At 44.9% G+C, this 27545-nt stretch overlaps 3 protein-coding genes across 4 annotated transcripts in view; 1 reads left to right on the plus strand and 2 right to left on the minus strand.

The window, feature by feature from the left end:
- Nucleotides 1–2080: 2080 nt before the first annotated feature.
- LOC120750054 (uncharacterized) lies at nucleotides 2081–11422 on the plus strand. The gene is made up of 10 exons (XM_058419696.1): nucleotides 2081–2138; nucleotides 2275–2367; nucleotides 4008–4135; nucleotides 5498–5644; nucleotides 6770–6841; nucleotides 8137–8304; nucleotides 8397–8493; nucleotides 9328–9545; nucleotides 10592–10745; nucleotides 11418–11422. Exons 1-10 carry the CDS (start codon nucleotides 2126–2128, stop codon nucleotides 11420–11422), a joined length of 1095 nt encoding a protein of 364 aa, XP_058275679.1. The 5' UTR covers nucleotides 2081–2125.
- A 12216-nt stretch (nucleotides 11423–23638) lies between these two features.
- On the minus strand, nucleotides 23639–25228 carry TTC32 (tetratricopeptide repeat domain 32). Its single transcript, XM_040059204.1, has 3 exons — nucleotides 25108–25228; nucleotides 24872–25032; nucleotides 23639–24076 (listed from the first exon to the last, which is right to left on the minus strand). The coding sequence occupies exons 1-3, from the start codon at nucleotides 25218–25220 to the stop codon at nucleotides 23949–23951; spliced, it is 402 nt and encodes a 133-aa protein (XP_039915138.1). The 5' UTR covers nucleotides 25221–25228; the 3' UTR covers nucleotides 23639–23948.
- Nucleotides 25229–26316: 1088 nt separating this feature from the next.
- The window catches only part of WDR35 (WD repeat domain 35), a 41947-nt gene continuing 40718 nt past the window's right edge, over nucleotides 26317–27545 (minus strand). For both annotated transcript variants that reach the window (XM_040059691.2, XM_040059690.2), the window contains one exon: nucleotides 26317–27052. In XM_040059691.2, the coding sequence (XP_039915625.1) occupies nucleotides 26902–27052 (151 nt within the window). In that variant the 3' untranslated portion in view covers nucleotides 26317–26901. The remainder of the gene's footprint in view (nucleotides 27053–27545) is intronic.

Below are 27545 nucleotides of genomic sequence, written 5' to 3' on the forward strand. Positions count from 1 at the left end.
CCTGGAACACACAGGCTTATCCTCCCTACCTTTATAATGAGTACCAGAGGAACTTTAGGGACCACAAGCAGCTGTTGCTTCCAGACACCCAGTGCTAACAATGCTTTCCACAGCACTCAAGCGATCCTTGGAAGCCAAAAGCATTTGACCTGGACACGCTTTGCTTTCCTTGGTTGACAGTGAGGCCAAGAGCTGGCTATCACACACTGACCACAGTTTCTATGTCACATCCAAAGTCACTTCTGTCACACTAAGGTCTGCAATTAATACCAGAAACACAGTAATCACAATGGTCTGAGTTGTCCAAAGATGCAGAAATTTGTCTCATTGCTTGTGGCAGCTAATTGTAGTTGTGTACCTGCCCTGACAATTGGCTGTTAATTAATAAATTGCAATCACGCTCTCTCAAACACGGCTCCCTCAGACCCTGACTCACAGTATCTCGGGGAGATGCTCCATGTCTCTTGGAAGTGGCTTATCAAAGTTGGAACTGATTGTTATCCAAATATACTGAAGTTTTCACTCAAAATTCAAAATCTCGTTGTTACACCACACTCATCACTGTGGTATCTGACTACGGCCATTTCCAGCAGAATTCCAGCCCCAGCTGGATTCAATGAAGAGTCACTCGGACACAGAGGTAACAGGGGCCAGGATCATGCAGCGAGGATCATGGGCTCATGTGAAGTCGTGGCAGAAGCTGGACTTCAGCTCCCACTGAATGAGAAAGGGTCTTGTGGCCAAAGGACGTTAATTAGGAGATTGCTAAAGCACCGGGGCTCCGCTCCAGAGCACTCACACGAGATGTGTGCCACTGTTCCCTGCTGTGCAAAGTCAGCGTGTCTGGCAGGGCAGTGGTGGGGGCTCAGGTCCTCTGAAACATGAAGAAATCACACTGATTGCACTATGTCCTGGGAGGGGATGTGCCCACTGGCCTTTGTTTAGCCCACAGTGGTGTGAAGTGCACTGCAAAAACAATCTGTTCTACAGCAGAGGTCCGCTCATGCCTGTGAACCACAGTAAGGTAAGAACGCTTGGTCAATGGCCCAAAATGGGGACTAAAAGGAAACTGAGCTCTGGGTTGAAATGGCCAAAATGTTATCCTAACTCTCCTGTACTCCTCACCCTACCGTGGCTCGTCCATTCCACACAAGCTGTACTTTTAGCTCTCCAAGACTCTCAGTCCTTCTTTCCTGGGTCACTTGCAATCCCAGAGAAACAACTCCCATTATGAGCAAAGACTTTCCCAGGCAATATGCTTGGCCAATTACAGACCTGCCCATGGTCTGATTGATACAGAGATATTGCAGCACTTCTGAAAACAAGATGTTTTCACCAAAACACTCTCTGATAATCAAACAAATCAAAGGGCAACCTAACTGGATCCACAAAAGCAAAACGTGCAGCTGCCAAAGTACTGCTGTTATCTCTGGCACGGCTGGGTCACTGGGACATTTCACAGAAACAAAAATATATTTCCTGTGTACACCCAATTAAAATACCTCTCGGGAAATGTTTCATGTCTTCTGAAGCTCGAGCTACCCAGCTGGCTTGTAAGGAATGAGAATACTTCCCAGGGGTTGATGGAAAGCACCAAGCACACTCTGCTGAACTCCTTACAATTAAGCTCAGCAGCAGCCTCTGACCTTGCAAATGTCTGGCAGCAGGGTGCTGTGCCCTCCCAGACAGAGGGAGCTGCCTCCCCCTGCCGGGAGTGAGCTCTGATAACGTTGGAGAGCACTGCAGGATTCCACCCAGGTGTCCTTCCACAACAGACGCCACTGGCCTCTCCTGTTCTACACACAAGGTTTGGAGAAGGCTGCACAATCTGTGAGAGGTAACCTGTACCCCTCCTCCTGGGTCTGACCAAGTTCCATCTGCACACCCGGGTCTGCTTTACTTCACAGGGACGAGGACTTTGCTGCCCATGCGCAGGTCTCTGGGGACAGATGGAGGCTGTGGGTCACTTACTACAGAGGTAACAAGACTTTGGTTTCCACCTACCTAATTTTCCATTTTGATGATTTATTTTTTTTCTCTCTGTTCTCCCTATTATTAGTTCATGTGCTTATATTGCAGGATCTGGCTGTTTTTCTTACTGTTCTGGCTGGGACAAGGGAGGCGGATGGCTCCCCCAGGTTGGTGAAACATGATAAATGCAGAGTTGGGAGAGAGGCAAGGATGAGAACTCAATTATTTTGCTCGTAACACGATGTGCCTCTTCTCTGCCCTCCAGTCCCACTGACTTATCAGCTCTATATGTGTTCCCACTAGGTTTTGTAGAGAGCAGTTGCCGCTCCAGAATTTTTTGGATGAAACTGAATAAACTCTTGCTCCAGGGAAAGTTCTTCCAGCTGGAGATCTATGGTGAGTTACAAGTGGCAGCCCCAAATAACATGAAGGCTGGGGAATGACCTAAGTGATCACAGAGTCTGTGATCTGGATGCTGCTGCCATCTATTGATAATTGATAACTCACCCCAAGGAACCTGCAGCACATCCTTTTCACCCTGAGCCAGCCTCTCCCACCTCAATTAACTAACCACTAACCCTACAGAGGAGTAAAGCTGGTAACTACAGCCCCCTCTGCCCTTTGCAACCGTGGTGCTGGGAAAGGAGAAAGGATGGTCTGAGAAGGAAGTACTGACATTTGGCTTTCATTCTTTCCTCTGCTGAGCCCTTACACATGTCTAGCAAGGAAAACAAAGGTGACATTGGAGATTGGATATGTCCTGAACAGCATAATGACAACAGCAGTGTATGCTGGATAATACCCAGAAAACACACTATCAGTGAGGGCTGAGTGAGTGTGCAGCAATTAAAGGACTTTGGAGGGTATTTTTATTTTCTTTTTATTTAACACTGCAATGTCATTTAAATACCCTAATTCCAGTTGGACTAAGGGGTTCCATTTTCTGCAGAAAACAAAAATCTTTGGAACTAAAATGAAAACCAGAAAATGTTCACATCAGATTGTAAAAAGTATGTGATTTCACCCCAAATCTAATTAATTTTTCTTGAGATCAGTGCACTTTTTTTTTGGGGTTATGGTTTGTTTTTTTTATTTGATTTGGAGGCAGAACTGAAAAAATCAAGTACGGAAAGGGTGTGGGCAGAAGGGAGAGCATTTATGAGAGTAACTGATACTGCTGGAAAAAACAGACCAGCCTTCAGGCACAAAATGCTGTTTGTTTCTTCCAGCTCTATCAGCTGGTCTCATAAAAGCTATTCCTTCTTCTTCCAAAATTATTCCCACTTATCTCCTGAGTCTAACCCAGCTGCAGGCATACATTTACTAAAACAGCCGTTCTAGAACTGTCCAACATATAGGCATGACAGACAAATCTAGAAATTGCAGTGGCAGCTAGTTAAACCCTGTCTATTTGTACAGATTCTTGCGTCTAATCCAAGACTAAAATAGTTCCTTAATCAGAGGGCAGAAATTAACAAAATGTAATGTTATTAATTTTACCATCATCAGGAGCTGAGCACAGCCAGTCTCTGTCATGTCTCTTACTTGGCTCTCCCACAGCACGCAGAGAGCAGCAGTAAACCTGATCCATATGTACAAGTGCCCACCCAAAACAGGTCTTTGACCACATCCTTTGAGCAGAGTGAGGAGCAGATCATCCCAACCTGATGATTTTTAGAAAAGAATTTAATAATAAATGGGTTTAATAGCCCATAATTCTTTTCTAGAGAATGAAATTGGGGAGGGAGAAGTGAAGATGACGCTTCAGAAAAACTCTCCATAATAGCACTTCAAAGTGGCTATGGCAGAAGCTTCTGGATGGGAGGAAACAGGCATTGAAGTGCACATTATGTGTGTGAGCTTGAGTCATGCCAAAGTGTCTCATGCACTCCTACACATGCCAGCACAGTGTCACCAGCTCCTTAACAGCACACGTCACTGGAGAGCACCCAGCCCACATGGAGGGCCTCAGCACCACTCTGCCCCAGGACTTGCCTTAAGCTTTAAATCCCACATATCTTTCCCTTTTTCTGTAGATCCTTATTCTGGCCCAGTTCTGCTGGATGAGAAATTAGCATCTCGCTGTGGCTATGTCCTGTCAGAAGACGTGTGGGGCAATCCCGTCCTCCGCGCGTCGGTGCTCGGCTGTCATGTGGCCAATGAGGTAAGGCCCAGACACGGCTTGGAAGCAGCTCAGGCAGTACATCTTCTCCAAAAATTCAAGACTGAGATAGTATATGGCATTCTAATGGCGTGTTTTGAGAGTACTGAACTCAAGGAACTAGTGTTGGGAGTGTAGTGTAGAAATGAATAGGCAATGGCTCTCTGCTGTGAGGTTTGTTCAGTGTGACTGACATGGGATTTCCTCTCTCCATGGAATGACACTTATCCTAATGCTGCTGAGTAGCTGCCAGTTCTCAAGCATATCCTTGTAGCTGCTGATTTGCCAGAGAGTTTCTTGAAAGCCTCTCTGGAAAGAAGTAGGCATCTGCTTGAAAAAGCAATGTTTGCAGTGTGATTCTGGCAGATCATTTCCTGGCTTAATTTGTGTAGTAATGTGCCTGTTAACACATGCCTAGAAACGTAGATCACACACGTCTATTAGACCCAGATTTGCCTCACGTAACTTTAGCCATCTAAAAGATAATGTCTAGTCTAAACTAGTCGTTTACTCTTCCACAATAGTCAATGGAGAGAAGCAGGCATCTCCAGGAGGTGATTCACCCCTTCCAAAAATATGTGCAAAAGTGTAGCCTGGATTTCTAATTTCTAAATGGTAGTTGAGATGAAATGTACCCAAAACCAGAACAAATCAGAGTAGAAACTTCATTGCTTGTCCATGTTTAGTCTGGTTGGTCCTGGAAGCCCCACAGAAAAAATATGGTAAAACTTTATAGGCAGAAGTTAGCTAACAAGAACGGGAGTGTACAGTGTGCTGTGCAATGACCTGGATTTCCAGGCTGGAAATTTCTCTGTAAAGGTTTTGCCATCTTCCATAGAAAAATATACTTCTATGTCAGATAGGACAGTCCATGGCTTTGTGTGTGGCTCCTGGGTAGCTCAAGAGCCACAAGAACTTTTTAATTGGACTTAGTCTAGTGTTAAACACTAAACAGCATTTGTAGATTAGATCTGAACTACTTAAATCAAAATAAAAGTTCCAGTACTTTCTCCCCATGTGGAGACACACAGAGTCACAAAGAGGAGAAACATGAACCTCACAGTAAGGCAGGTCAGATCTGCCCTTGACCAGCTGCTCTTCCATAGTGTGGCAAGAACAGTGCTGAGATGGGGTCTGAGGCAAAGGCTGTGAGTGCTGAGGCAATGTCCCTGGCTCAGTTAGACCCTGCATACAAACCATTTCAGACAGGGTGGTATGCTTTAGGAGCTGTCATTGCAGTTCTCCCCCTGTCCTCATCATCATAAAACACTGTTGTCAGAAACAGAACACTGGGCTGCATGGTCCCATGCAGCCACTCCTGGAACCTTCCACACCATCTGCTGAACTGCCCGTTTTTCCTCCCAGGCAGATGAGCTGTTTTCACTGACGGTGAACATCAAGGTCTCCTCATTCTCAAGCATGAGGGCAGCTGTCACCTACGCCTACCCTATGTATTGCTCCCATGCATCCTGGGCTTCAAGAGAAATTGTGTGTGAAGAAAACTACATGGAGGTAAAAACCTTCCCACTGAAGGCAAGGTTACATCCAAGCTCCCTGCCAGGCACAGCAACCTCCACAAATTCCTGTCAGAAGCTGATAGTACCCCATGTACCAGGCATTATAGCAACCTGCTGATACTGAGCAGAGTGTGTGACTGTAGATCTGATTAATAATACGTTCATATGCCATAGATATTTTGTATGCAGCAAAACTCAGTTAACTGTACAGATGAAGTAAGGCAAGCCTCTGCAAGCAAATAAACAAAGAGGCTTAAGGCCAAGCTCTTAAGTCCATAAGAGTCCCTTTTGGTCATAAAGTGCTGGAGCATCTGTGAGAATGTCATCCTCATATCTGAAAAAATAAAACCTAGAGTTTACAGAGCTGCATCTCTGCTGCATCCCACAACTCACAGGACATGACTGTGAGACAGGAGCTGCCTCCTGCCAAGTGGTGCGATTGGGCTGCTCGGCTTGCTGCCATCACCTATACACCAGTGTAGAAATGAGGCAGCAAACAAACCAAATGTCATTGCTTTCTGTGCATGCCTGCAACAGGCAGGAAAAAGAAAGCACCCTTCTCCTCTTAGAACTCAAGGCTGTGCAGTCACGTCTGGGTGTTGCAAAAAAATTAAACCGTGATGCAACTGTCTTCAGACTGTTTTCTTTCCTTGCCTCACTGTGCAGCACATGTGGGTAAGATTTACACCACAGCGCCTATCTTAGGTACTGGGGATCGTGCATTTTTAGGTGTTCAGTCTGCATGGGAAGAGAGAACCCGTCCTGTTAATGCCAATAACCTGCTTTCCTACACCTCCAGTGGAGGTCTCTGAAGGTCTCCAGAGCTGAATCTAGTTTATAGTTTACCACAAGCTTAATCCAGTTTACAGCTTACTACAGATGATGCAGGGCTTTAGGTTTACCTGGTTATACACAAAGTATTCCCACCAATATAAATGCCATGGTTTTAACTTTCATTTCGTGGCCACAAAAATTACCATCAAGAACCTCCATGGAAACACTTTAATTACTCCAGTGAATGCAAACTGCTAAACTCTGATAGACACTGCTCCCCATGCCTGTAATAATACTGAAGATCTGTTCACCCCCATTGCTCCCAAAAATTCTCCTGTGTCCCCAGGTGTCAGTGAAGACTGATGTCCCAGCAGTTTCAAACGACTACACCGTAGCATGGATGTCAGCACTGCCAGAGGTATGAAGGGGAGTCTGTCCTAACAGTTCCTAGCCTGCTTCTTCTCTTTACTCTTATGAGTCATTCTTGGGGCATAGCTCCATCTCTGACAAAAAAAGGGAGATGACAAATCTGCCATCAAGTACTGAAAACCTCTCAAGTATTTTTAGACCGCTAGACTGCAAAAAGACGTTTAGGTGGGAGGACAGAGTCATATGCTTGTTCCATTAGTGGAAACTGAGTTCAAGACAAAAAAAGGTAGGTAGTTCTTCACACAATGGGTAGTGAAACTGTCAAACTCATCACCAAAAGATGTTGTGGCTGATAAAACCTTACTTGATCCCAAGGAGTCTGGAAAAGTTGACTGAAGAGAAATCCAATAAGACATACAAAATACAAAGAAGGTACAGATAGCTCAGGAGTCACTGAGATGAAAAATATTTGAGTCTGGAAAGAATGAGGGGGAAATGATGACAGGAGCATGTCTCTTATGAGGAAAAACTGAGGGAATTGGGCCTGTTTAGTCTGGGGAGGACTGGGAGAGTATTTAACCAGTGTACAAATATCTGAAGGAAGGGTGTCAAGAGGATGAAGCCAGGTTCTCCTCAGTGGTGCCCAACAGTAGGACAAGAGAGCAGACAGAAACTGATCCACTGGAATTTCCACCTGAACATGAGGAAAAATGGAACAGATTGTCCAGAGAAGATGTGGAGTCTCATCTGGAGAAATTCAAAAGCTGTGTGGACACAATCCCAAGTACCACACTCATGGGGACCCTGCTCAAGCAGGGAGGTTGGACTAGATGGCCTCCAGTGATTTCTTCCAGCCTTAGCTATTCTGTGATTCTGTCAAATGCATATGCTTGTCCCATGTTTCTCATGTCTTACTTGCTCCTGATGCCCATTTTCCTTTTGACTGTGCTCCCATATGGCCATCACTGCAGGGGACTCTGTTCTAGGCCACTACAGGCATTGCTCTCTTTGACACAGTATGGCTACGCACTATAAAATATAGTCTGGACTGCTCCAGCAATCAACAGATATGGAGATAATCAGTTTTTTTAACAGCATAGATATTTTATCCCCAGTGGATTTGTTCAAGGCCACCTGTCTACATTTCTTCCAGGGCTGCTAGAAGGCTGTCTCTAAAGATTCCTTAAAGAGCTCTAGTCTCAAGGGTATTTCTTGCCTAGGCTGAGCTAGTAGTATCATTCCTGTTACTCCCACTTCTAGCAGGAAAATAGGAACTACAATATCATAGCTTTTTAAGAGACTTTGGTAGACGGAGAACTGATATAGCTCATGTCTCTCTTGCAGACTCAAAATGTTGCATACCAGCAATGGCAACTGATGTTTGTTTCTCCATCAGGGAGAAAGAGAATAACAGTAAGTGATGCAGTAAAACTGGGCTACAGCTTCAATAACACCCTGTCCCGAGTGTACCTGCGAGCGCCCTACCACAGCAACGAGTCTGATGTCAGCCTGGTGAGTTGTTGATCCCAGGCAGACACAAAGCTCTGCTGTTCCCACTGCCTCTCCAGAACATCAGCTCTCTTTTTCTGCCTGGGTTCAAACAGGTCAGTGGTGTAAATATGAACATGATCACTTCCACTTCCATGTACAGGCAGCGGTGGCTGCTTTTGCTGATTGACACAACTGTCTCCTGCCCTGTTGGTAAGGATCTCTTCCTTCTTCACTAAAAATAACCACCAAAGGAGGTAGTAGAAAACACAGTCTCCCCATTCTCACTAAGAGAAGAGTTTTACAAGCTTCCCTCAGAGCAACATGAGCTAAGAGTCTGTGGTTTTAGTCCTGGACAAACATGGTCCCTGCTGTGACACTACATTACTTGTGTTCCCAGTGCAGTGTCATGCCTTGTCTCTGGTTTCTCAAATCCCCACATTAGATGCAGGGAACTGGAAACAAGCAAAATGGCTATAGAAGATCCAGGCAGCCTCCCCTGGACTAATCCCACAGCCTTGGCTCTTCTTTTTCATACAATTCCATGCAAGGCTTGCAATTCTGCACCCTTGAAACTCACATAATCCTTTTCTCTGGATAGGCAGGACTAGCCTGGCTTTTTGCAAAGAAGTGGTGTCTACACCTGGCTCTCACAGAAGAGTATTAATGTGAACAAGTGATGAGGAAGCACAAGGTTTTAAGTTGTCGAAACCTCAAAGCCAATATTTCAAGAAGGTCCAAACAGGTTCCTCTGCACCTTCTTCCTTCTGCCAGCAAGCCCTAGGACAACAGAGCAGTAGCTGGAAGCGCAGCTGCCAGTTCTTCTGAATAAATTAATGATTCACCTGAGACTGGTGATTCAGGTCTGCTTTGAGTGCCAGGGTCTCTGTGACAAAATAGACATCATTTGGCCAAAACCCTACAAGGTGTTGCATCAGTGAAAGCTGTAGAGATATCCTGGTGAAATGGAACCAGGGAATGGCAGAGACCGGACTGAGTGGTAACTCCAATTGCCCCTTCTCTGGAACTGTCTATCTAACTCCACAGATGGCATCAGCTTCACCGATACTACGCTGACATGGACTGTGCCAAGAGTTATCCCCACACTAGTGGTCCAGGAATCCACCTTTCTGTCTAAAAGCATTGTAATGGGAGTGGATGATCAAATCATAGTGAATCCAGAGGAGATGAACTACTTACTGGAGCACAATGAGACACACATCAGAATAACCATCCCTATTGGAGCAGAAGGAGGCAAGCTAGAGGTTAGTACAAATACATTCAAGGGCCTATACTACAGATGTTTCCAAATCATGATAATTCCAAATACTGATTGATTGCTGCTTAAAATTTGTAGATATGATAAATATTTGAAAAACAAGATGCTTCTTCTCTGTGTTTTGAAAGCACTAACTCAGAAACTAGGAATTTATAATGACAAAACATGGTAGAAGCAAGAGGCTACCTTTTGTTAATAATCTATAAGGCATATTGATAAATAAAGAGTGAAGGGATTTCTGGACACTGAAATTTAATTGTCTGTGTTGTTCAACAATGAAACTAGGCCTGGTAAACTTCTGGCCTGCCTCAATGAGTAATTTCCCTGCCAATTTCCAAGACTGCATGATTTAGCATGGACAGGTTCTTTGCATGTTGTTGGGGTGCAGCCACCTGTTTCGAACACAGTTTATTCCTCATCAATATATAATTTACTGATACAGAGGCAATGTCAAAAGGAATGCTCAGCAGAACAGAAGAGAACAGTTTGGGCTGGAAGGTACCTTTAAAGACAATATACTCCAGACTCCTCTACCATGGGCAGAAACGTCTTTCACTAGATCAGGTTGTTCAAAACTCCATCCAACTTGAACACCTAGAAAGGAGCTGGCAATATTCCTACAAAATGATATTGGTGTGATTTTGACTTATCCCCTTCAGGAGCTCCCTATTTGTGTAACAGACAGAGCAAGAGACATGACTGATAATCCAGGGATGGTAAAGCAAACAAACAAACAAACCAACCCAAAACCACCCAAACAAAAAAAACCCACCAAAGGTGGTGACATGCTAAACTTAATGAAGACACCCCTGAAAACCTGATATTTCCTTATTAAGGATCTCAGCAGTATCTGACCCACACATGGACCAGACAAATGGGCCAAGCTACCAAACAAACAAGCAGAATACCCTAGAAAATCCATCCCAAGCTGTATTAGAATGGCATTTGCTGTTCCCAGTGTAAGAATTTTTACCATATTCAGTCATCTCTTTATTAAGCTACTGAGAATTAATCACACATTTTACCTCCTAGAGCTCCATATCTGGTGGTGTATATGGAGTAATTTACTGTATTGACCTGTTCCTGGAGCACACGTGGACAGATGCAGGTGGGCAAACCACGAAGTATACAGTCATCAAATCCATCACCACACCTTTCATGCCACAAATACCAACAGTTATCAACAGTAAGTCATTCCTCTCATTGACTCTTACCAATCTTTTGCTGTGCTATACATTGCTCCACACATCTACATTCACCAGAATGTTCTCAACTCCCACTTAAAATTTTCTAGGCAAAGTCAAGATCCAAGTATTATATTAAAACAAACAAACAAACAAACAAACAAACAACAACAACAACAATAATAATAATTTTTAAACCCTTTAGCCTTAACTTATAAGTTGCTGATAAACTGGTAAACATTCTTTTCATGTTAATACCTAAATTTTTCCAGTAAGCTCTGGAATAAAGATGTTGTGAAGTGCAGCTGTCGCACTGGGAACAAGATCTGTCTGAGGACAGCATTCATTGATGGTATTTTCCCCCCCAGACTGCCTGCATTTGATACCTTAGGAACACACTGCAGTCATTGTGCCACCCAGTGTTGCAGTCATAGTTTTTAGATTTTATTTCCCCATTCATTAAGGCACTAACCATACTTGGAGTTGTCTAGATAAGTGATATAGAAAGAAAAAGAAGCCTCTTACCATACATTATGATAATTTTTTTCAAATTTTATGTGGCTGAACTAGATTCTAGATTTTGTTAAAGGTATTGCATGTCATAGTGCACCTCTAGAAAGTCACTGAACCCACTTTCTATAAAGCTCTATGTATTTGTTGCTAATCCCCTGCAGCTTGAAGCAATTCTCATGTACTCAGAGTATTTCAGATCTGACTAGAACACAAACACTCATTAATCAGAGCCATTAAAGAGATGGCTGTTGGCTAAGTTTCCTGGAATTTGAATGGGAGGCCACCCCAACTGTCTTCGTTATTTGATCCACATCAGCAGTAATTCGATGTTCTCTCCCTGCAGATACTGTGCCAGAGGAACGGCTATTTAATGTTGTGTTTGGACACTTTCTTCCCGATGTCTCTCTGGTGGCAATCACAGTAGGAAATATGCCATTTTCCCTGAGGGAAGCACAGCACCACAGCTTCAAGATTTATGAAACTCCCTTTTCTAATGGAACAAAAGCATTTTTCCTGGAAGTCTCTTTTGATGATCCATATGTTCTGAAAGAGGTAGGATACAGCAGCAGAGTGCAGGAGGTGGGGCAGTCCCGTTGTAGAACATGGTCCAGCTTTTATTAACCAACAATATTTCCTTGATCATAAAGGTGTCAATGAGTCTGAGATAATCTGAGTTAAGATTAGAGGCTTTTATGTCCCCACCTTGCTCTCCATAGACCTCTAGGACATCAGTATCAAGTGTAATTAGATGGGATGAAATATTACTTCCTTTAGTGCCTGTCAGCATGGCTAATGTCCGAGTGCACATCCAACAGGAAGAGGTTTGTCAAGCCTGTGTTAGATGCTGCCCTTTGAAACAGGCGTGTCTTGGAAAAATAAATCAATTATTGCAATGCTGGCAAACAGCAGTTTCAAAAATCCAGTTAACTCCTGAACCCACTGTTTGACTGGTGGCACAGGCCATGCCCTGTGCAAGCACACCAGGGGCAGGCTCAGGGTACTCTAAATGTAATTTTTTTAAGCTTCAGACTGTTTGTAATCTAAATATTTGTAAAAGGTATATACTCACAGAAGAATTTCAACCTCTCATTTCAGTGGGAGGATGCATAACTGCAAATCCTCTACCACTCTTTAAACAAACCACACAGCGCTATGATGCTGTTACAAGGAACAACATTGCAAATGCACAGATTTTGTGCAAATAGTTTTCAGGCTGCAGTCAAACCACAGTCAAATTGCATTAACGATCAAACCAAGAAAAAGAAATCCAGCATTTACTTCAGGTTGAACACCAGGTTTTACTTTGGGAGCACTTTCAATGAAGAAAAGGAGAATTTTGAGAGGGATGTCTCACAGCATCTCCTCACACCTTCTGTTCAACAAATTACTTACTCCCCTGGGTTCAGCCCACATTCCCAAGAAAGAAGAATAAGGATTTGGACCTGGATCTCCCTCTATGAGCTCTTTCACTTTCACTGGTGGGCTACAGAGGAACCACTACTGCATTCACTTCTGTTTTCATTTTCTGAAAAGGCACAACATTCTCCACATTTCTGTTTGTTTGGCTGAAAGAGCTGCTGAATCCAGGCCAGATTTATGAATAGCTTTAGGCCAGCTGAAGCAATGCTTTTGGAGCCTGAGCTATTTTCAGGGGAGAGGAGGGTATTGGAATAATTATTTAGTGTTGCTCAGAATATACATGCCTGCCTATTCTGAAAGCTGCTGCAGCCTTACCCTTCTCTCTCTTTCAGTATGTGAATAGAAATGAAACAAAATACACCCTCCTGGTCAACTACACCCTTAGCGTGGGTCTGGAGATGACACTCTACTACCACTCAGCAGAGGTGGAGTGTGTGATTGCTGATATTGGTAAGCTTTCCCCTGACATTAACTGGTTTGCATCAACAGCATGGCTGTCACTGAATTCAGCGAGAGCATCACAGCGAGGGTGAGAGCTTTGGGGAAAACCCCACCCCCCATAGCTCATTGTTGGTAGCAGCCAAGCTGCTGCTCCACTGATGGCAGCTCTTCTGCATACTGGCAGGACAGCCTGCCCTCGAGACACTGAGAGAAACAAAACAAGTGTGTAGAAGAAGATGGCTTGCAAACTCAGTGAACAAGATGCCTCAGAACATGAACATACATCTACTGGCAAAACTTTCAGACATTGCTACAAGTTTCAGTTTGTCCTCACAGTTCTGCCTCCTCATCTAGGGCAGAACATAACTGACTCAAAAAAATTGCTCCAATCTCCAAAGACAGCATTTCTGTAAGGAGAAATCATCCATTAAGAGCTGTTCATGGCAGTTTACTGAAACAGTCAGGAGGTCTGTTTGTGGCATGCAAAAATCTAATAAATTTGAGAAAATACCAAATATGTCAGTCCCCTCACTCTCCTATTTTATCTTTGAAATAGCTTTTGTTCAGCTCAAAGAAGGCTGGTCAAAAACTGTGTTGACATACATAGCGCAGCTTGCCTTACAGAAACAGGGAACAGTCCTAGAAGCAAGCTGGCCACTGCTGAAGCAGGACTCCCCATCCCACCAGGTGTGAGCTGCTACAAGCCCTGCAGACAATGCCAGCACACACATAACAGGCTGCTGGGGTTTCTTACCTGGGACAGAAATTCCTGTCTGGACCAAACCTCACCACTCAAACCTTCCTCCATTGCTAACTCTTCATCCCAACTTCTTCCCACAGAAGTACCAGAAGCAGTTGGCTCCTGTGATGAAGAAAACCTGTATCTAACCCTGCCCACTTTTGGCTTGCACCAGTACTGGGACCTGTATCTTGGTAACAAGCTCCTGACCCGGCACATTGCCCTCACCAATGGTTACCTTGCTGCTACCAACTCCACACACCTGATCTTGCAAATTCCTCTCTTTGCGGGGGGACTCATCTATGAGGTACAGGAGCTGTTCAGCAATGCCTTTTTAAAAGCCCATAGGACTGTTGACTCTCTCAGATTCCTGCAGTCACAGTCTGTAGTGCTGTGGTATTACCTATATTGGGAAAATTCCAGAGGGAAGGACTCTGAGCCAGAGCAAGTAGGATAAGAGGCATCAGACATGGACCCTTCTGACAATGCCATGTGTTATGCAATCTGAGGTCCCCACTTGTCTCTAAAAGATATGCACCAAGTCTTCAAAAACAAACTCCTCAGTGTTTTTAGTAAGATGAGGCAAAATGTCCCACCTGCACTGAGCCAGAAACAATATTTCAATATAGCTTTTATGAAAGAAGCACTTTTAAAGGAATTTTTTGTAGAAATGTTAAGACATGGCAGGGGAAAATTGATGCTGTAATAATTCGAACTATTCCACAATAATCAGCCCAGATTTCCATGACAGTGACTGATAAATGCATACAAGAAAACTTGTCCTTCTGCCCCCATGTTGCTTCAGGCTTGAGTCTTCACATTGACTTAACTCCTGTGGCTTGTTAGTATTCAAATGGTACAAGCTAAGGAGCAGAACTTTGTACGTGTGATGATGGACTATAACAGGAGACCTCTTACCTCTCCTCCTTCACAGGAAGTGTCCTTTCAGAAAATTAAAGCAAGGTTTGATGTTGCCCTAAGGAAAGTGAGAACTATGGAGACCTTACAGATGTTCTCTATTAGCTGCAGGTTTAATTCTTCAGCATTTATAAGTAAGTTATGCAACTGATCAATTAATAAAAAGATGTGTGATTCTTTCTTGAGCTCATAACCAACTCTGACTTTCTCAGTATGCCATCCAGATGGTACCATAATGGTATCTGCCCAAATGAAGACAGTTCCTGCCATTGACATGAGTAAAACCAAGCTAAGGCACAGCTCCTGCAAGCCTAGAGAGTATAATGAAGCCCATGCCTTCTTCAAGTTCCATGTCACTACCTGTGGCACTTCAGTAAGGGTAAGTCCAGCAGATATACCGGCTGGAAGTCTCTGCCTCTCCTGCATTTTCTCTTTCGCCCCCCTGCTCCAGCTCCTGAGAAGAGGCAATTTATCATGAGTTTCTATATGCACAGTTTGAAGGTGACCACATTATTTATGAGAATGAAATCTCTTATGAGAAAGAGACTCTTCCAGGACAGAGCACACCAATAATCACAAGAGATCCAGACTACAGGTAGGAGCTGCTGATCACTGACACTGCTCACTTTTGTACAACTGCTGGCAAATAGATGTGAACACAAAAATTGCTGTTTCTTCTATTCTAGACTAACAGTCTTGTGCTACTACCAAGCAAAAGAGACCCTGGTGCTCGGTGCCTTCTCCAGTGACCCAGCCACATCCCCTGCCTTTGGCTCTGGGACAATGTTTCCACGTTCAAATACTGCAGGTGGGTAATTCTCTTCCTCCATTTTTAAATCTCTCAGACTCTTTCAGTCTTAAGTTCCCTTGTTAAGACTTGCCTTACTTTCAGCTAAAGAACCTCACTAACATTTCTTTCTCTGCAGCTTACAGAAGGGTAAGACAAGCACTGAATGTAGTTTCAAGAGTGTCCAAAGGTAAATCTCCTCCTATGGAAATCAGAGAATTTCCAAGTATGTTTTAGTTTAAGTAATATTAAACAACAACAAAATCCCCTGACATTTTCTTGAGATGAATCCTTCACGGAGTTCTATGGGTCCAGCATGACAATACTCAAACAACCCACGGAGCCTGTGTTTCTTGAGGTGGAGCTGAAAGACGAGAGCCCCAACATCGAGTTATACCTGGAAAACTGCTGGGTAGCCAGATCTCCAGAATTCAACAACACCCCAAGATGGAACATCACTGTAGATGGGCAAGTAGTATTAAATGTCCAATGAACCAATCAGCAAAGCCCTAATTTCTACTTAGATCTGTTGATCTTTCCTCTCAAATAGGTGTGAGATTAATGGCAGTGAGTTTGCTGCAGAGTTCTGCCCGGTACCTGTTAGCCCCAGGGTGAGACACCCTTCTCACTTTAAAAGGCTGGCAATAAGGACCCTGGCACAGCAACTGGAACAGGTAGGATTGAGTGGAAGGCTCACTTCCCACTCATGGACCCTATCCTGGAAGTCTGGATGATGCTCTTAAGTCATGTGGTTTAGCTGTAAGTAGTCCTGCAAGGAGCAGGAAGCTGGACTTGTTGATCCATATGGGTCCCTTCTAACCTGAGACTTCATGCTTTGAGAAATAGATTTAGACACCTCATAGATTTAAATCCTAGCCAGCATTTAACTCAACTACCCTGACTGGTGTGCAGCTTCAATTCAGTTCTCTTCTTAAATCTCCTCTGCCACCTAGCTGACTTGAGATTGGACTGGCTGGAGTAAACAAAATAATATAGTATGTAAATATGATTTTTGTATGATGGTTCTGCCTTTGTATAGGATCAGATTCATATCACATCAGCTCAAAATGTCTAGAGCAGAAAAATCAACTTATATGTCCCAATATCCACACAAAGTTCAGCTCTGTTGTCTCCCCTCTGTCATAGACAGTCATCCATCTCATCAGGTGTCAGCCCAATGGGCAGAGCAGCAGAGGGTTTGGTCCTAAAGTTTGAGATCCCATTCTCCTCTAAGGACTAAGGAGAGCGAATAAAAACCCAGGACAGTCACCTGAGGGTGCTTTGCTCCTTGTGCACGCAGCTGAGTGAACTGCCTCTCCTGACATGTGCTGATACCAGCCATGGTGTGCTTACCCTGCCTGGGCAGCTCAAGTAACTGCATCATTATTTACTCAGTCTTTCATAGGCACCTCAACTCTTGAACTTGCTAGAAATGAACATGATACAATTCTGGCTTGTGCTGCTTCCTAAGTGTGCAGCTGCAGCAGGCACCAGATTGAGTTTCTGCCTAGCACTGATACACAGCAGCACGTGAGGTTTTAACTTGTCCTGTCTCGGCCTCTCAGTTACCAAACTGCCTGAGGGCTTCCTTGACACCAACTTTAAATTCAAGGCAGGTTCAGTTAGAAGGTGCCACATGGAACTGTTCAGAGAAATCTAAATCTAATCAGATGTGGTTTCTGCAAAAGGCAAAGACAAGATAATGCTCTGCAAAGTGGGATTTGATAAGGATCAAGTGGCATTTTTTCTTCCTCTCAGGTGTATGTGCACTGCTTGGTGGCAGCGTGCTCTCCTACCAACACACAACCTGGCAGCACCTGCAGAGGACAGTGCAGCTCAAGGGAGAGGAAGGGTAGGTTGTGGAGGAGAAAAAGAACCATTGAAATACACCCCTGACCTGATGTTTCTGAGATTTAGGAGCTCTGACTCTGGCATCCGAAATGCCTCGAGCATGGACTGTGAACACTGATGTCACCTTTAACATGCAGCATGTATGTATTCTTTAAAATCTACCCAAACACACTGTCTGTTGCTCTCAGGCTTTCTAGGTCACCCTTCTGACAGTCTCCGGGGCTATGTACTTGCTGGACCAGTATGGATTGTTGCTCCAGATCTAAGATGACACAAATAAACTGAGTTTGGTAAGAACACCAGGCCCTGTGTACTCACCCTGAGAGGTCACCATGCTTTGACAAGCAATGCAGAGCCTGTCCTTGAGGACCTCAAAAATAAAAGTTCTGGGACAAGACGTGGTTTGCAGTCCCATGGGCTCAGCTTGAGCCCATGAGAGAGGGAAGAAGGAGAGCTCCCTGCCAAGGCAAACACAGGTGGAGTGGCTGTGGAGCAGATGTCAGCAGCAGAGCAGGGCATGCTGGAGTTGGGCCAGAGCAGGCAGTTTTGGAGCCAGATATTATTTCAACAGGTTTTCAACAAGACTGCCCCCAGTCTGAGAGAAAGCAGATCCAAAATCTTAGAAACAAACACTAAGGCACTAAGGCACACTGCCATATTCCAAATGCTTTTGAACAGTTCAAATCCTCCAAAGAGCAGAGTTTCTCCTATAGCCTCATCCACCTTTGGACAACCTGAGGTGCTGAGCTGTCTGTTCCAGCAGCACTCCTCACTTCAGCCTCTGTGTGTGTCTCCAACAGCATCTGAAGGCTCTGCTGTGCTGGCTGCTTTCCAAATGGTGCCACTGGGCACACGAGATACTTCTTGCAGGAACCACCAGAACTATTTGCATGAAGTTTAAAGACCAGATGGTGGGACAGCACTGGAAAGTTCTTGAGTCTATTAACAGGATCAGTAAATCTTGCAACCTGTTGCCTCTCTGAAGTGGCTACAGGAGAAAACTTACCAGAAAATGACCCAAGGCTGCAAAATAACACTTTGTGTTTCTTCCAGCTGCTCACATGTGGACTTGCAGATCACTAAAATTATTCCAGCCCTGATTGTGGCTGCTTCTTGTAATACTTCATAAAGTGACTGCCAATCCTCCCATCTGAATGTAAAGTGAAAATCTGAAAAGTCAAATAAAAATGCACCAGAGCAATGTAAGCACAGAACATCTCCTTGCTAATGTGCAATCAACTGCTGCACCAACACCGGCTTCAAAGAGCCCAGCAACCACTGCCTGCGCCCCTCCAGCATGCAACACCAGGGCACACACTTCTCCCCACTAATGCAGAGTCTTGTCTAAATCATTACATCAACCTGACATTCCTGGAAACCTGTTAGTTCCTCATTTTCCTCTCACCTGCCCCTGCATGGAAAAGACTAACACTATAAAATGTGACTTAATGGATACTCTAGTATGAGCAAACATGACACCTGGGATTTTTTGTTACTATGTATACAGAAAGCTTTTTAAATTTTATATATATATATATATATATATATATATATATATATATATATATATATATATATATATATATATTTAGAGACAAAGTACAAGCCTGACACACGACCACCTGTAATCGCTCTCAGGGTGCGCCTACGTTGTCACTGCAGGTGTGGCTGCAGTACATGTGGAAGTTCAGCAGCAGTGCAGAGGAGGCAGATGGCACACCCGTGCTGATGGCACACTCATGGGCGGTCTCCAGAGCGTTTCCCAGCTCCTGCAGCCCCTGCCTTCCCAGGCTGCCCGGTCAGTGCACACACGTGGCCCATTTCCCAAAAAAGTGCAGCCCTTCCTGAGATGATTGCTGAACAAATGCCCTCGTAAAGCTGTACCTGCTGAAGGAGTAAGACCTGTAAAAAGGAATGGGAGGGTGCTGGGACCCCAGGACCCTGAGGAGCTGCCTGGGTGCTGCCTTCCTCTGCTGCACGAGCAGTGCACTCTGCTGTCCACAGCCCACACTGCAGAGCCCAGCGAGTTACTGCTCCATGTGCTCGCCAGGAGAGACACTCCCTGTTTTTAACAGCAGCAAACTCCTAAGTTTAGGTTAACTTTCTGTTAATATAAAAATAAGTCCTCTAGAAATCTGTAGACTGGGATGAAGGGAAAATAATAATGACCAAATGCTCTCTTCTCAGCACTCTTGGGCCACACAGGTGAGCATCAGGTCAGCTCTGGTGTCACTAAGGTTCACTTGTTTTGCAGCCTCACAGAGTATATCTAGATAAACTTGTCTGCAGTAAGTGGGATATCCCAGATCCTCCCCTTTTCCCCTGGAAAACCAGGAAGGGGTCCAGCAGCATTCCATACCCTTCACCCACCACCTGACAGCTGAGGAGATTTTTGTCTTCCACATACATTGGAAGGGAGATGGAAAGAGAGACAGACTTGCATTCCCATTTCAACAGGGATTTCATGTTTCCCCCTTTCCACAGACAAGCCAGAGCAATTAGACATCCTTGGTCTCTTTCTCCTACCTTGGTTGCTCTTCATGGTGTAGATGATGGTTTTCACACTGAATCTCATGGTGTGTTGGGGTTAGGCATTCTCTGTTTACCTTAGGGGGTGTCTTTCCCAAGGTATGATTCAACCATACTGTTGCATGGGTGTACTGCTCTGTACATGCATTCTCCTGGGATTATTCCTACATCTCAGGTGTTGCAGATGGAACTTTAGCACCTAAATCCTGTCCTAGATTGCAGTTTTCAGGCCTATGGGCTTAAATGGTTTCTTGGATTAGCTTTCAGGAACCACTCTGATCATATCACTATAGTCGAACAAGCCTTCACTAATCAGTCAATGTGGAGAAAAGGAATTGCCAAAGAAGTTCTTTTTAATGCACAGAGAGAGGCACACCAGAGCCAGAGTCCCCAGCCTGGAAAGCATTGATCAGTCTTTTCCACAGCAACAGGACTTAGGTTGAAAACTATTGTTGTGATGCCTGGGACACAGCTGGAGCAGCTGTTCCTTGCTGGGAGACAAGGATATCCTTCAGGCCCATTTCACATGCTCCTTGTACAAACACAAGTAATAAAAGAACTGATCACTATGAGCTGTAGGAAGCAATGCTCTGGACTGCATCCAATCCCTCCCTGCTCATGCACTAAAGGGATCCTACAAGTAGAATCTTGGAAATAATCTTAGTAAAGACACCAGGTGTTCAGCTCAAATGGTCACAACATGCTGGAAGTGGGGCCTCCTACTTGACCAGATCTCTCAGCAAACTATTTTCATAAAAAGCAACCAGACCTTCCATTCTGCATGAAAGCCAGTGGCTGGGGTCGAATCTGTTTCACTGATCCATCCCCTCCCTCTGTTAAAAGGATGAGGCAGGTGAATAGTCATCTGCTGACACAAAAGAATATTGGATATTGTCCTCCCACTAGCAATCTTCTGTTTTGAACCATTTTTTTGCTTTTCTGAATCCTTCTCCTCCTGACAGGCAAGAGAGCATGACCTGCATAGATGAGCTTGACTGAGATAGAGGTGTTCAATCCCCACAAAATTGGAATAGTGCATCTTTCCCTCCTCAGTCACTTTTTAACAAGGTTTCCTACTAGACAAGAAGTGCACAGTGCAGCCCTCACTTGGAACAGCCCAAGAGTTTCAGGTTTTTCATGCTGACTAACCCCCCTTGCAGAAGGCAGGCACATGGAAGAGCGACATATTCTAGGGACATATACTTGACAACCAAACTCTTGGTTTGTTGGCCTCACTGTGCTGCAGTTTTCCATTTGGAAAGGCTCTCCTTGTTCCCCATGCTGCACTCACATTAAACATGCATTAAACCCTTCCCACAGTGCTCAGTGCCCTGCTAACCTTGGCATGGTCAGCTTTTCCCACTTTTCTCCAAAAGCAAGGGAAAGGCCTTGCAACATGGGTAGATGTGTGACAACTCCTCCTCCCATGTTTCAGTAGGACAAATAGAATCCCAGGAAAAAGCACAGGGTGATGATGTTACTCTTTGCTGTGTTCTGTAAGGCAGTGATGTTTTCTTTGATATTCTGTAATTTCTTATGGAATTCACAGGGGTTTTTTTAAGTTTAGGGGTAAATCATCAGGTGAGAACAGTTACTCATTGCCAAATTAACCCTGGCTCCAGGGAACAAGCCAAACAGAGGGGCTGCCAGTGACGGCTGTGGAAGGAAAGTCAAGGGTTTGGGACAGCAGGTTTATAGGTAGGAAACCTTGGGAAAGCAGCTGAGAATTATTCACATATTAAATATTTCTGGCCAGAGTAAAGAGAGTCACAGTACATTAGCAGCAACCATCTGTTTGACTTACTGGTGCAAACCCATGACTTTGACAAGAGCAGTGGAAGAGGCAGGCGTGACCCAGCAGCTCCACAGAGGTGTGGAAGTCTCAAGCAGAGACAACCCCTAAAGCCCAGTGAAGGTATAAAGCTACAGCACCTCACATTGCAAAGCATCCAAAGCACACAACCCAGCTCCTTTTACAGGCTGAGAGGTTGCCTGAATTTCACAAAACGTTACATAAAAGAATTTTATTACTCTCCACTAGGCTTTTAAATCTTAAACTTTTGTAACAGGAAACTTTGCAGGACAAGGGAAGTTAGTAAATACATCCTCCCCTTCAAGTTTTGGGGGTTTGTTACATACTTTATATACGGAGCATTATGTCCTATGGTGTGGAACATCCCTTTGGTCAGTTTGGGTCACCTGTCTCAGCTGTGTCTCCTCCCACGCTCCCAGGCATCCCCAACTTCCTCCCCAGCATGGCAGCATGAAAAGCAGGAAAGGCCTTGGCTCTGTGCAAGCCCTGCTCAGCAATAACAAAAACATCTCTGTGTTATCAACCCTGTGTTCAGCACAAATCCAAAACACAGCCCCATACAGGACACTATGAAGAAAACTAACCCTACCCCAAGTGAAACCAGCAGGGCTATTCAATAATGTCAGGCTGAAAACCTGAAAGCCAGAGAACTGAGTGGCTCGTGTGCATGTGAAAGGGGAAAATGTGAAAACCCTGCTGGCCAAAATTACCTTGAAAGAATTCCAGATTATGCTGAAATGCCTGATGACAGTTCATCCTTTCACAGGAGAGACAAGGAAATACTGTGGAGAACTGGCGATTGCTCCCAGCCCTGTGCAGTATTTCTGTGCCAACGATTGAATAAGAAGTAATTAAGCAACATTCAAAAAACACAAGCTAGAATATTATCTCTAGCATCTTTGTTTTCTAAAATATTTATTCACTTCAATTAATTATTCAATTAATATTTTGATCTATATTCTGTCATTTTAACTGTTCTGTGCAGAACATCTGTGATCTCTCTTCTCACAGTAAAACTTTGTAAAAAAAGCAGTAATGAACAGCTGAATGTGATTTGTCTCAGAACTGACAGCCAGTAACATGTTTAGCTCTAGCTCACCTTCTCACCATCAGTCAAGAGTTGGTAGGATTTCTCAGTTAAGACTGAGGTGGCATGAAGTGTATCAAGTCACTGAATTACCTGTGTTATTTCAGAGACAGAACACCAAGACAAATGGTAGCAAAGCAGGTGCTTAATATATAAAGAAAATTACTAAGTACTTGCGAGGGGGGAAAAAATGGTCATTGCCTATTTCCCAAACTGTGAGTGGTCACATCTCATATTTCTGTAACTTCAAATGGCTGCAGTCAAGTGTCAAGAGCATGAGAGGTAAATGCAGCATTTTCTCAGCCCTGTTTCAAATTTACTCATTAAGGCTGTTGCAGTTTCCTCCCCACACTGAAACTGATCTCGGTGAGGTTGCTGGGAAGGATATCCAGAGGCTCCAGTTTGCTCTCCTGACTCACCCAAACAGTCCCACCATCTTCAGAGAGCCTTGTGCTTTTGTAGGCCCTGGGATCACTCACAGAGGAACTCACCAGGAGAAGCAGAAATGTCACTGTCATTAATTTTATTTAAAAAACAAAATCCTAGTGCTTGTGTGAACAATCAGAGAGTATTTCTTTTATTAGAACTTGTAAGGGTGTTTCTTGCTGATGATTTACAGATTTCAATAATGGTGCCTCTTACCATGTGAGAAATGAAGCTGCCTGGGTGCTCACAGCCAGCTCCATCAGATGCATTTCACACTGTATTTTCCAGGGAATTGATCTCTTTAATAAGAAAGAGAAAGCTACAATTCCTCCTATGAATATTTTCTACAGTAAACTCTGCACACAATCATGATTAAAAAGCACATGTTCATTTTTATTTTCAATTAATCTGGCCAACACATTTACTATAGAATTACAAAGTATTTCTGTACAAAATCTATACACGTGTCTCACAGAGATCAACGTTACACTTTCCCTCAAGAATAAAAATCCCAAATCCAGATCAATTTTTAACTTATTTATCTAAGAACTAAGTTCTTCAACAGGTCATTAACAGATGTAAATGATCTTGTGTTTCATCCATCAATGACAAAAATCACGTGTGTAGGGGAATATTTTCACATCACATCACCTGAATTCACATCATCACATCACCTGAACTGTCAATAACCCCGCTTCTGTTTTTCTTCTTTATCAAGAATAGCCTGTTTTAGACTCAATGCAGCATCTTCAAACTGGGGGTTTAACTCTAGTACTTTCCTGAAATCTTTCATGGCCTCATCAAAGTCTCCTGTCCCAAAGAAGAAAAAAAGGAAAAGTTAAATTATCTGTAAGTGCTCATGCTCACAAACCTCTCACAACTCAGGAGTACCTCCTAATACACCACAAAGTAGCAGTTATTTTGTGGATCCACTACATCTGGATTCTCCACGTGCACAACTGGGAGTCAAAGGGTTTCACAGCAAGAACCAGAATATGTATTTTTGAATCTCAGATGGACTTAAGGCTCAGTTCAGCCAGTTTATTCCCAAGAGGAGACAAAAGGCCCACACCAATGATGAGGCTGCCTTAAAGCTGGCACACAGGCACAGAGCATCCAGCTGGTGCCCACGGCCCGGTTCCATTCTCCAGTTCCTCGAGCTCTGACGTGACCAAGCCCTAACAAAAGGCACAGGGCTGTCATTTTGGGATGGCATCATCAAAAACCGGGCAGGAAATTACCCAGACGTGGCCGGCGGCCCACTGAAGTCAAGAAGGCTGTGCTCACTGCAGGTACAGCTGCTTGGGAGATGCTTTATCTCAGATTTAATGGTAGCGTTTGGAAGTGGCTTGTTTTACAAAATTTTCCACAAGGCAACTACACCTTTCCTCCTATTTTCCAGGGAATAGCATCGTTTCGAATGACCCCGCAGCAAGCTCGGGACAGAGGGGTGTGAGTGCCTGCGCGGGGCAGGCAGCAGCTGAAGGCGCAGCCAGCGCTGAGAGCGCGTGTCGCGCCTGTCGCGGAGCGACGCCCGCCCGTGTTCCGCCGTGCCAGGCAGGTGCCCCCGCCCGTGACCCGGCCCCGCCCCGCCGCGGCCCGTACCCAGCCGGTAGCGCACCAGCCCGCGGTTGTAGTAGGGCACCTCGAAGCCGGGCTGGCACTCGATGGCGGCCGTGAAGTCCCGCACGGCGGCGGCGAACTCCACGCGCAGATACCGCACCTGCCCGCGGTCGTTGAGCGCCGTGGCGAGGTCGCCGCGGGCACTGCGGGGACAGAGGGAGCGGCGTTAGCGGGGCCCCGCCCGGCGCGCCCGCCCCGCTCCCCGGCCCCGGCGTTACCCCGCGGGGCTGCGGGCGATGAAGAGGCTGAAGAGCTCCTCGGCCGCCGAGAGCCGCCGCGCCCGCAGCTCCGCCCGCGCCGCCGCCAGCAGCGCCGCCGCCTCCCCCGCCATCGCGCTGACGTCACGGGGCGGGCGGGCCGTGACGTCACGGGCACGCCGGCGCGGGAAGGAGCGGGGCGCTGCCGGCGGGACGGCGCGTGCACGAAATCCAGAGACTGGGCGGCGTGCTCCGGGATAACCGGCAGGGCCGGGGAGAGGTGTCCGCCTTCGCTCCATTCTCCTGAGACCCCCAGCTGCCACACAGCGTCCAGAGCGTCCACGGACCTGGCGGAGCGAGGCCAGAGGGGACCAAGATGATCAGAGAGCTGGAGCACCGCTCCTCGGGAGACTGGCTGGGAGAGATGGGGTTGTTCAGCCTGGAGAGGGCTTTGTGGAGGCCTCAGAGCACCTCCCAGTACCTAAAGGGGTTCTAAGAGAGCTGAAGAGGGACTGTTTACAAGAGCATAAAGGGATAGAACGAGGGAGAATGGCTTTAAGCTGAAGGAGGGAAGGTTTAGGTTAAACGTAAGGAAGAAATTCTTTACTGTGAGGGTGGTGAGACACTGGAACAGGTTGCCCAGAGAAGGTGTGGATACCCCCTCCCTGGAAACATTCAAGCAGGTTGGGTGGACTTTGTGCTACTGGTCTAGTGGAAGGTGTCACAGCCCATGGCAGAGGGCTTAAAACAAGATGGTCTTTAAGGTCCCTTCCAACCCAGGCCATTCTACTGCTCTCTGATTCTCTGGAGATGGGGTTTATCCTTACCTGGCCTAAGCTTCCATGAGAGACAGCACAAAAGAGGTGCTGTGCTCTCCTCTCAGAAACGTGCCAAGGCACAGTGTGAACATCACAGCTCACAGCTCTCGTCAGGCAGTCAAGTGCTGGTCCTGGGGACAGCTCATCCCGTGCATCCAGGCCCCTGCAGCACTGCCAGAGCACAGCCTAAATAAAACACTAAGGTAGGACAGTGAGACATCGTTCCTTGAGCTTTGTGTGTAACAAGGGTGACACTTCAGCTCCTGACACCTGTTCAACAGATGCAGGCTGCTCTCTCAAGCTACATGAAAAATGACAGGTTGCAGGTTGCGTGTTCATGGAGGTTTCCTTAACCTGTTGAAGATGACATCACCCAAGCTCAGGAACCCAACTGACACACTGACTGCTGCGTGTTTTCAAGCCCTTTATTGCTATGGTGGGTTTAAATACACTTGGCAAAGGAAACCAGCACTGACATATGTTATACTGGTATCATCACTCTAATAACTCTAAACTGTAGTACAAAAACATATATGGTAATACTATCAAAATTACTGTGACATTATTTCAACTCAGGAGTCACTTCCTTCAAAAAAACTGAATTCTGAGAAAATCCAGTAATTTCCTATGGAATTAGACAAAAAAAAAAAAAGAGACTGGTCAGAGTAGAACATACTGATATGAGACTACATTCAACCCACATGGTTTTGAAACTAGACTCAATCTACAATTCAAAAAGAATGTTTTAACCTTAAAACTTTTTTTTTAAAGTGTAGCAAAAAATGGGATCTATTTACATGGTAATTTCTTTGGATAAACAGAAGCAGTAAAGGTTTCTAATGTGGGTTTTCTGTTTTGGTTTTGTAGGGGTTTTTTAATGTTTCTCTAACATCAGCACTAACTGCTACAATACAGTACCTGAGTCGTATTTCAAAAGATAGTAACATTTTAGAGTCTGTTTTTAGCAGTCATAAATGCAGATACAGAGTCTTTATCCTCAGCTTACTGGGCTGTGGCACAGAGGGCAGGCGTTATAATGGCCCGCTTCTTTGGCTTTCATACAATGCTTACACACACTGCACATCCAGAATCGATACTCCAGGATAGGGGCTCCTGTTGCAACACATACAGGAAGTTTACCATCTCCACTGTGGAAAAAAAAAAAAAAAAAAAAAAGGAAATAAAGAGTAAAGCTGAAAGAACAAAAATGTGGTGTGCCAGTTGTTGATTAGAAGTTATTACCTCATGTAACACTTCACTAAAGATATAAATCTTCACATCAGAGAATGCCCACTCCTAGAACCATACAGTCAACAAATCAGGACCAGCAGATCCAAAAGATGGGGTGAAAAGAAGCCATGAAGGCTACATAAAGGTAAGGCCTGATTAGACATCTGCACTGCTATTATACTCCTTCCTCTGAAGGGTCAACTTGACAGCTGCTACTGAGATTCTGCATAGTAGAATCAATCAAGACAGGTTTAAATCCTGCTTGCTAAAAGAAGATTGATTCACAATCAATTTCCATATTTACAAGTTCCACGCTCTTAGCAGGAAACGTCCTACACACTGTTGTGGGTACAGCTACTCCAAGGATTACCCTTTAAATGTGCACTTCATACTAATTTTATCTTTACATGT

The sequence above is a fragment of the Hirundo rustica genome, chromosome 3 (assembly GCF_015227805.2).
Source record: "Hirundo rustica isolate bHirRus1 chromosome 3, bHirRus1.pri.v3, whole genome shotgun sequence".
Classification (NCBI taxonomy): domain Eukaryota; kingdom Metazoa; phylum Chordata; class Aves; order Passeriformes; family Hirundinidae; genus Hirundo; species Hirundo rustica.

What these genes read in the sequence shown, in the direction of transcription:
- TTC32 (XM_040059204.1), bottom strand. Translation starts at nt 25,220, where the DNA reads ATGGCGGGGGAGGCGGCGGCGCTGCTGGCGGCGGCGCGGGCGGAGCTG. An exon ending in ATCGCCCGCAGCCCCGCGGG is followed by an intron (nt 25,033 to 25,107) that starts GTAACGCCGGGG and finishes CTGTCCCCGCAG; the next exon opens with TGCCCGCGGCGACCTCGCCA. An exon ending in GCTGGTGCGCTACCGGCTGG is followed by an intron (nt 24,077 to 24,871) that starts GTACGGGCCGCG and finishes TCTTTGGGACAG; the next exon opens with GAGACTTTGATGAGGCCATG.
- LOC120750054 (XM_058419696.1), top strand. An exon ending in GGATGTCAGCACTGCCAGAG is followed by an intron (nt 6,842 to 8,136) that starts GTATGAAGGGGA and finishes TCTCTCTTGCAG; the next exon opens with ACTCAAAATGTTGCATACCA. An exon ending in AACTGTCTCCTGCCCTGTTG is followed by an intron (nt 8,494 to 9,327) that starts GTAAGGATCTCT and finishes CTAACTCCACAG; the next exon opens with ATGGCATCAGCTTCACCGAT.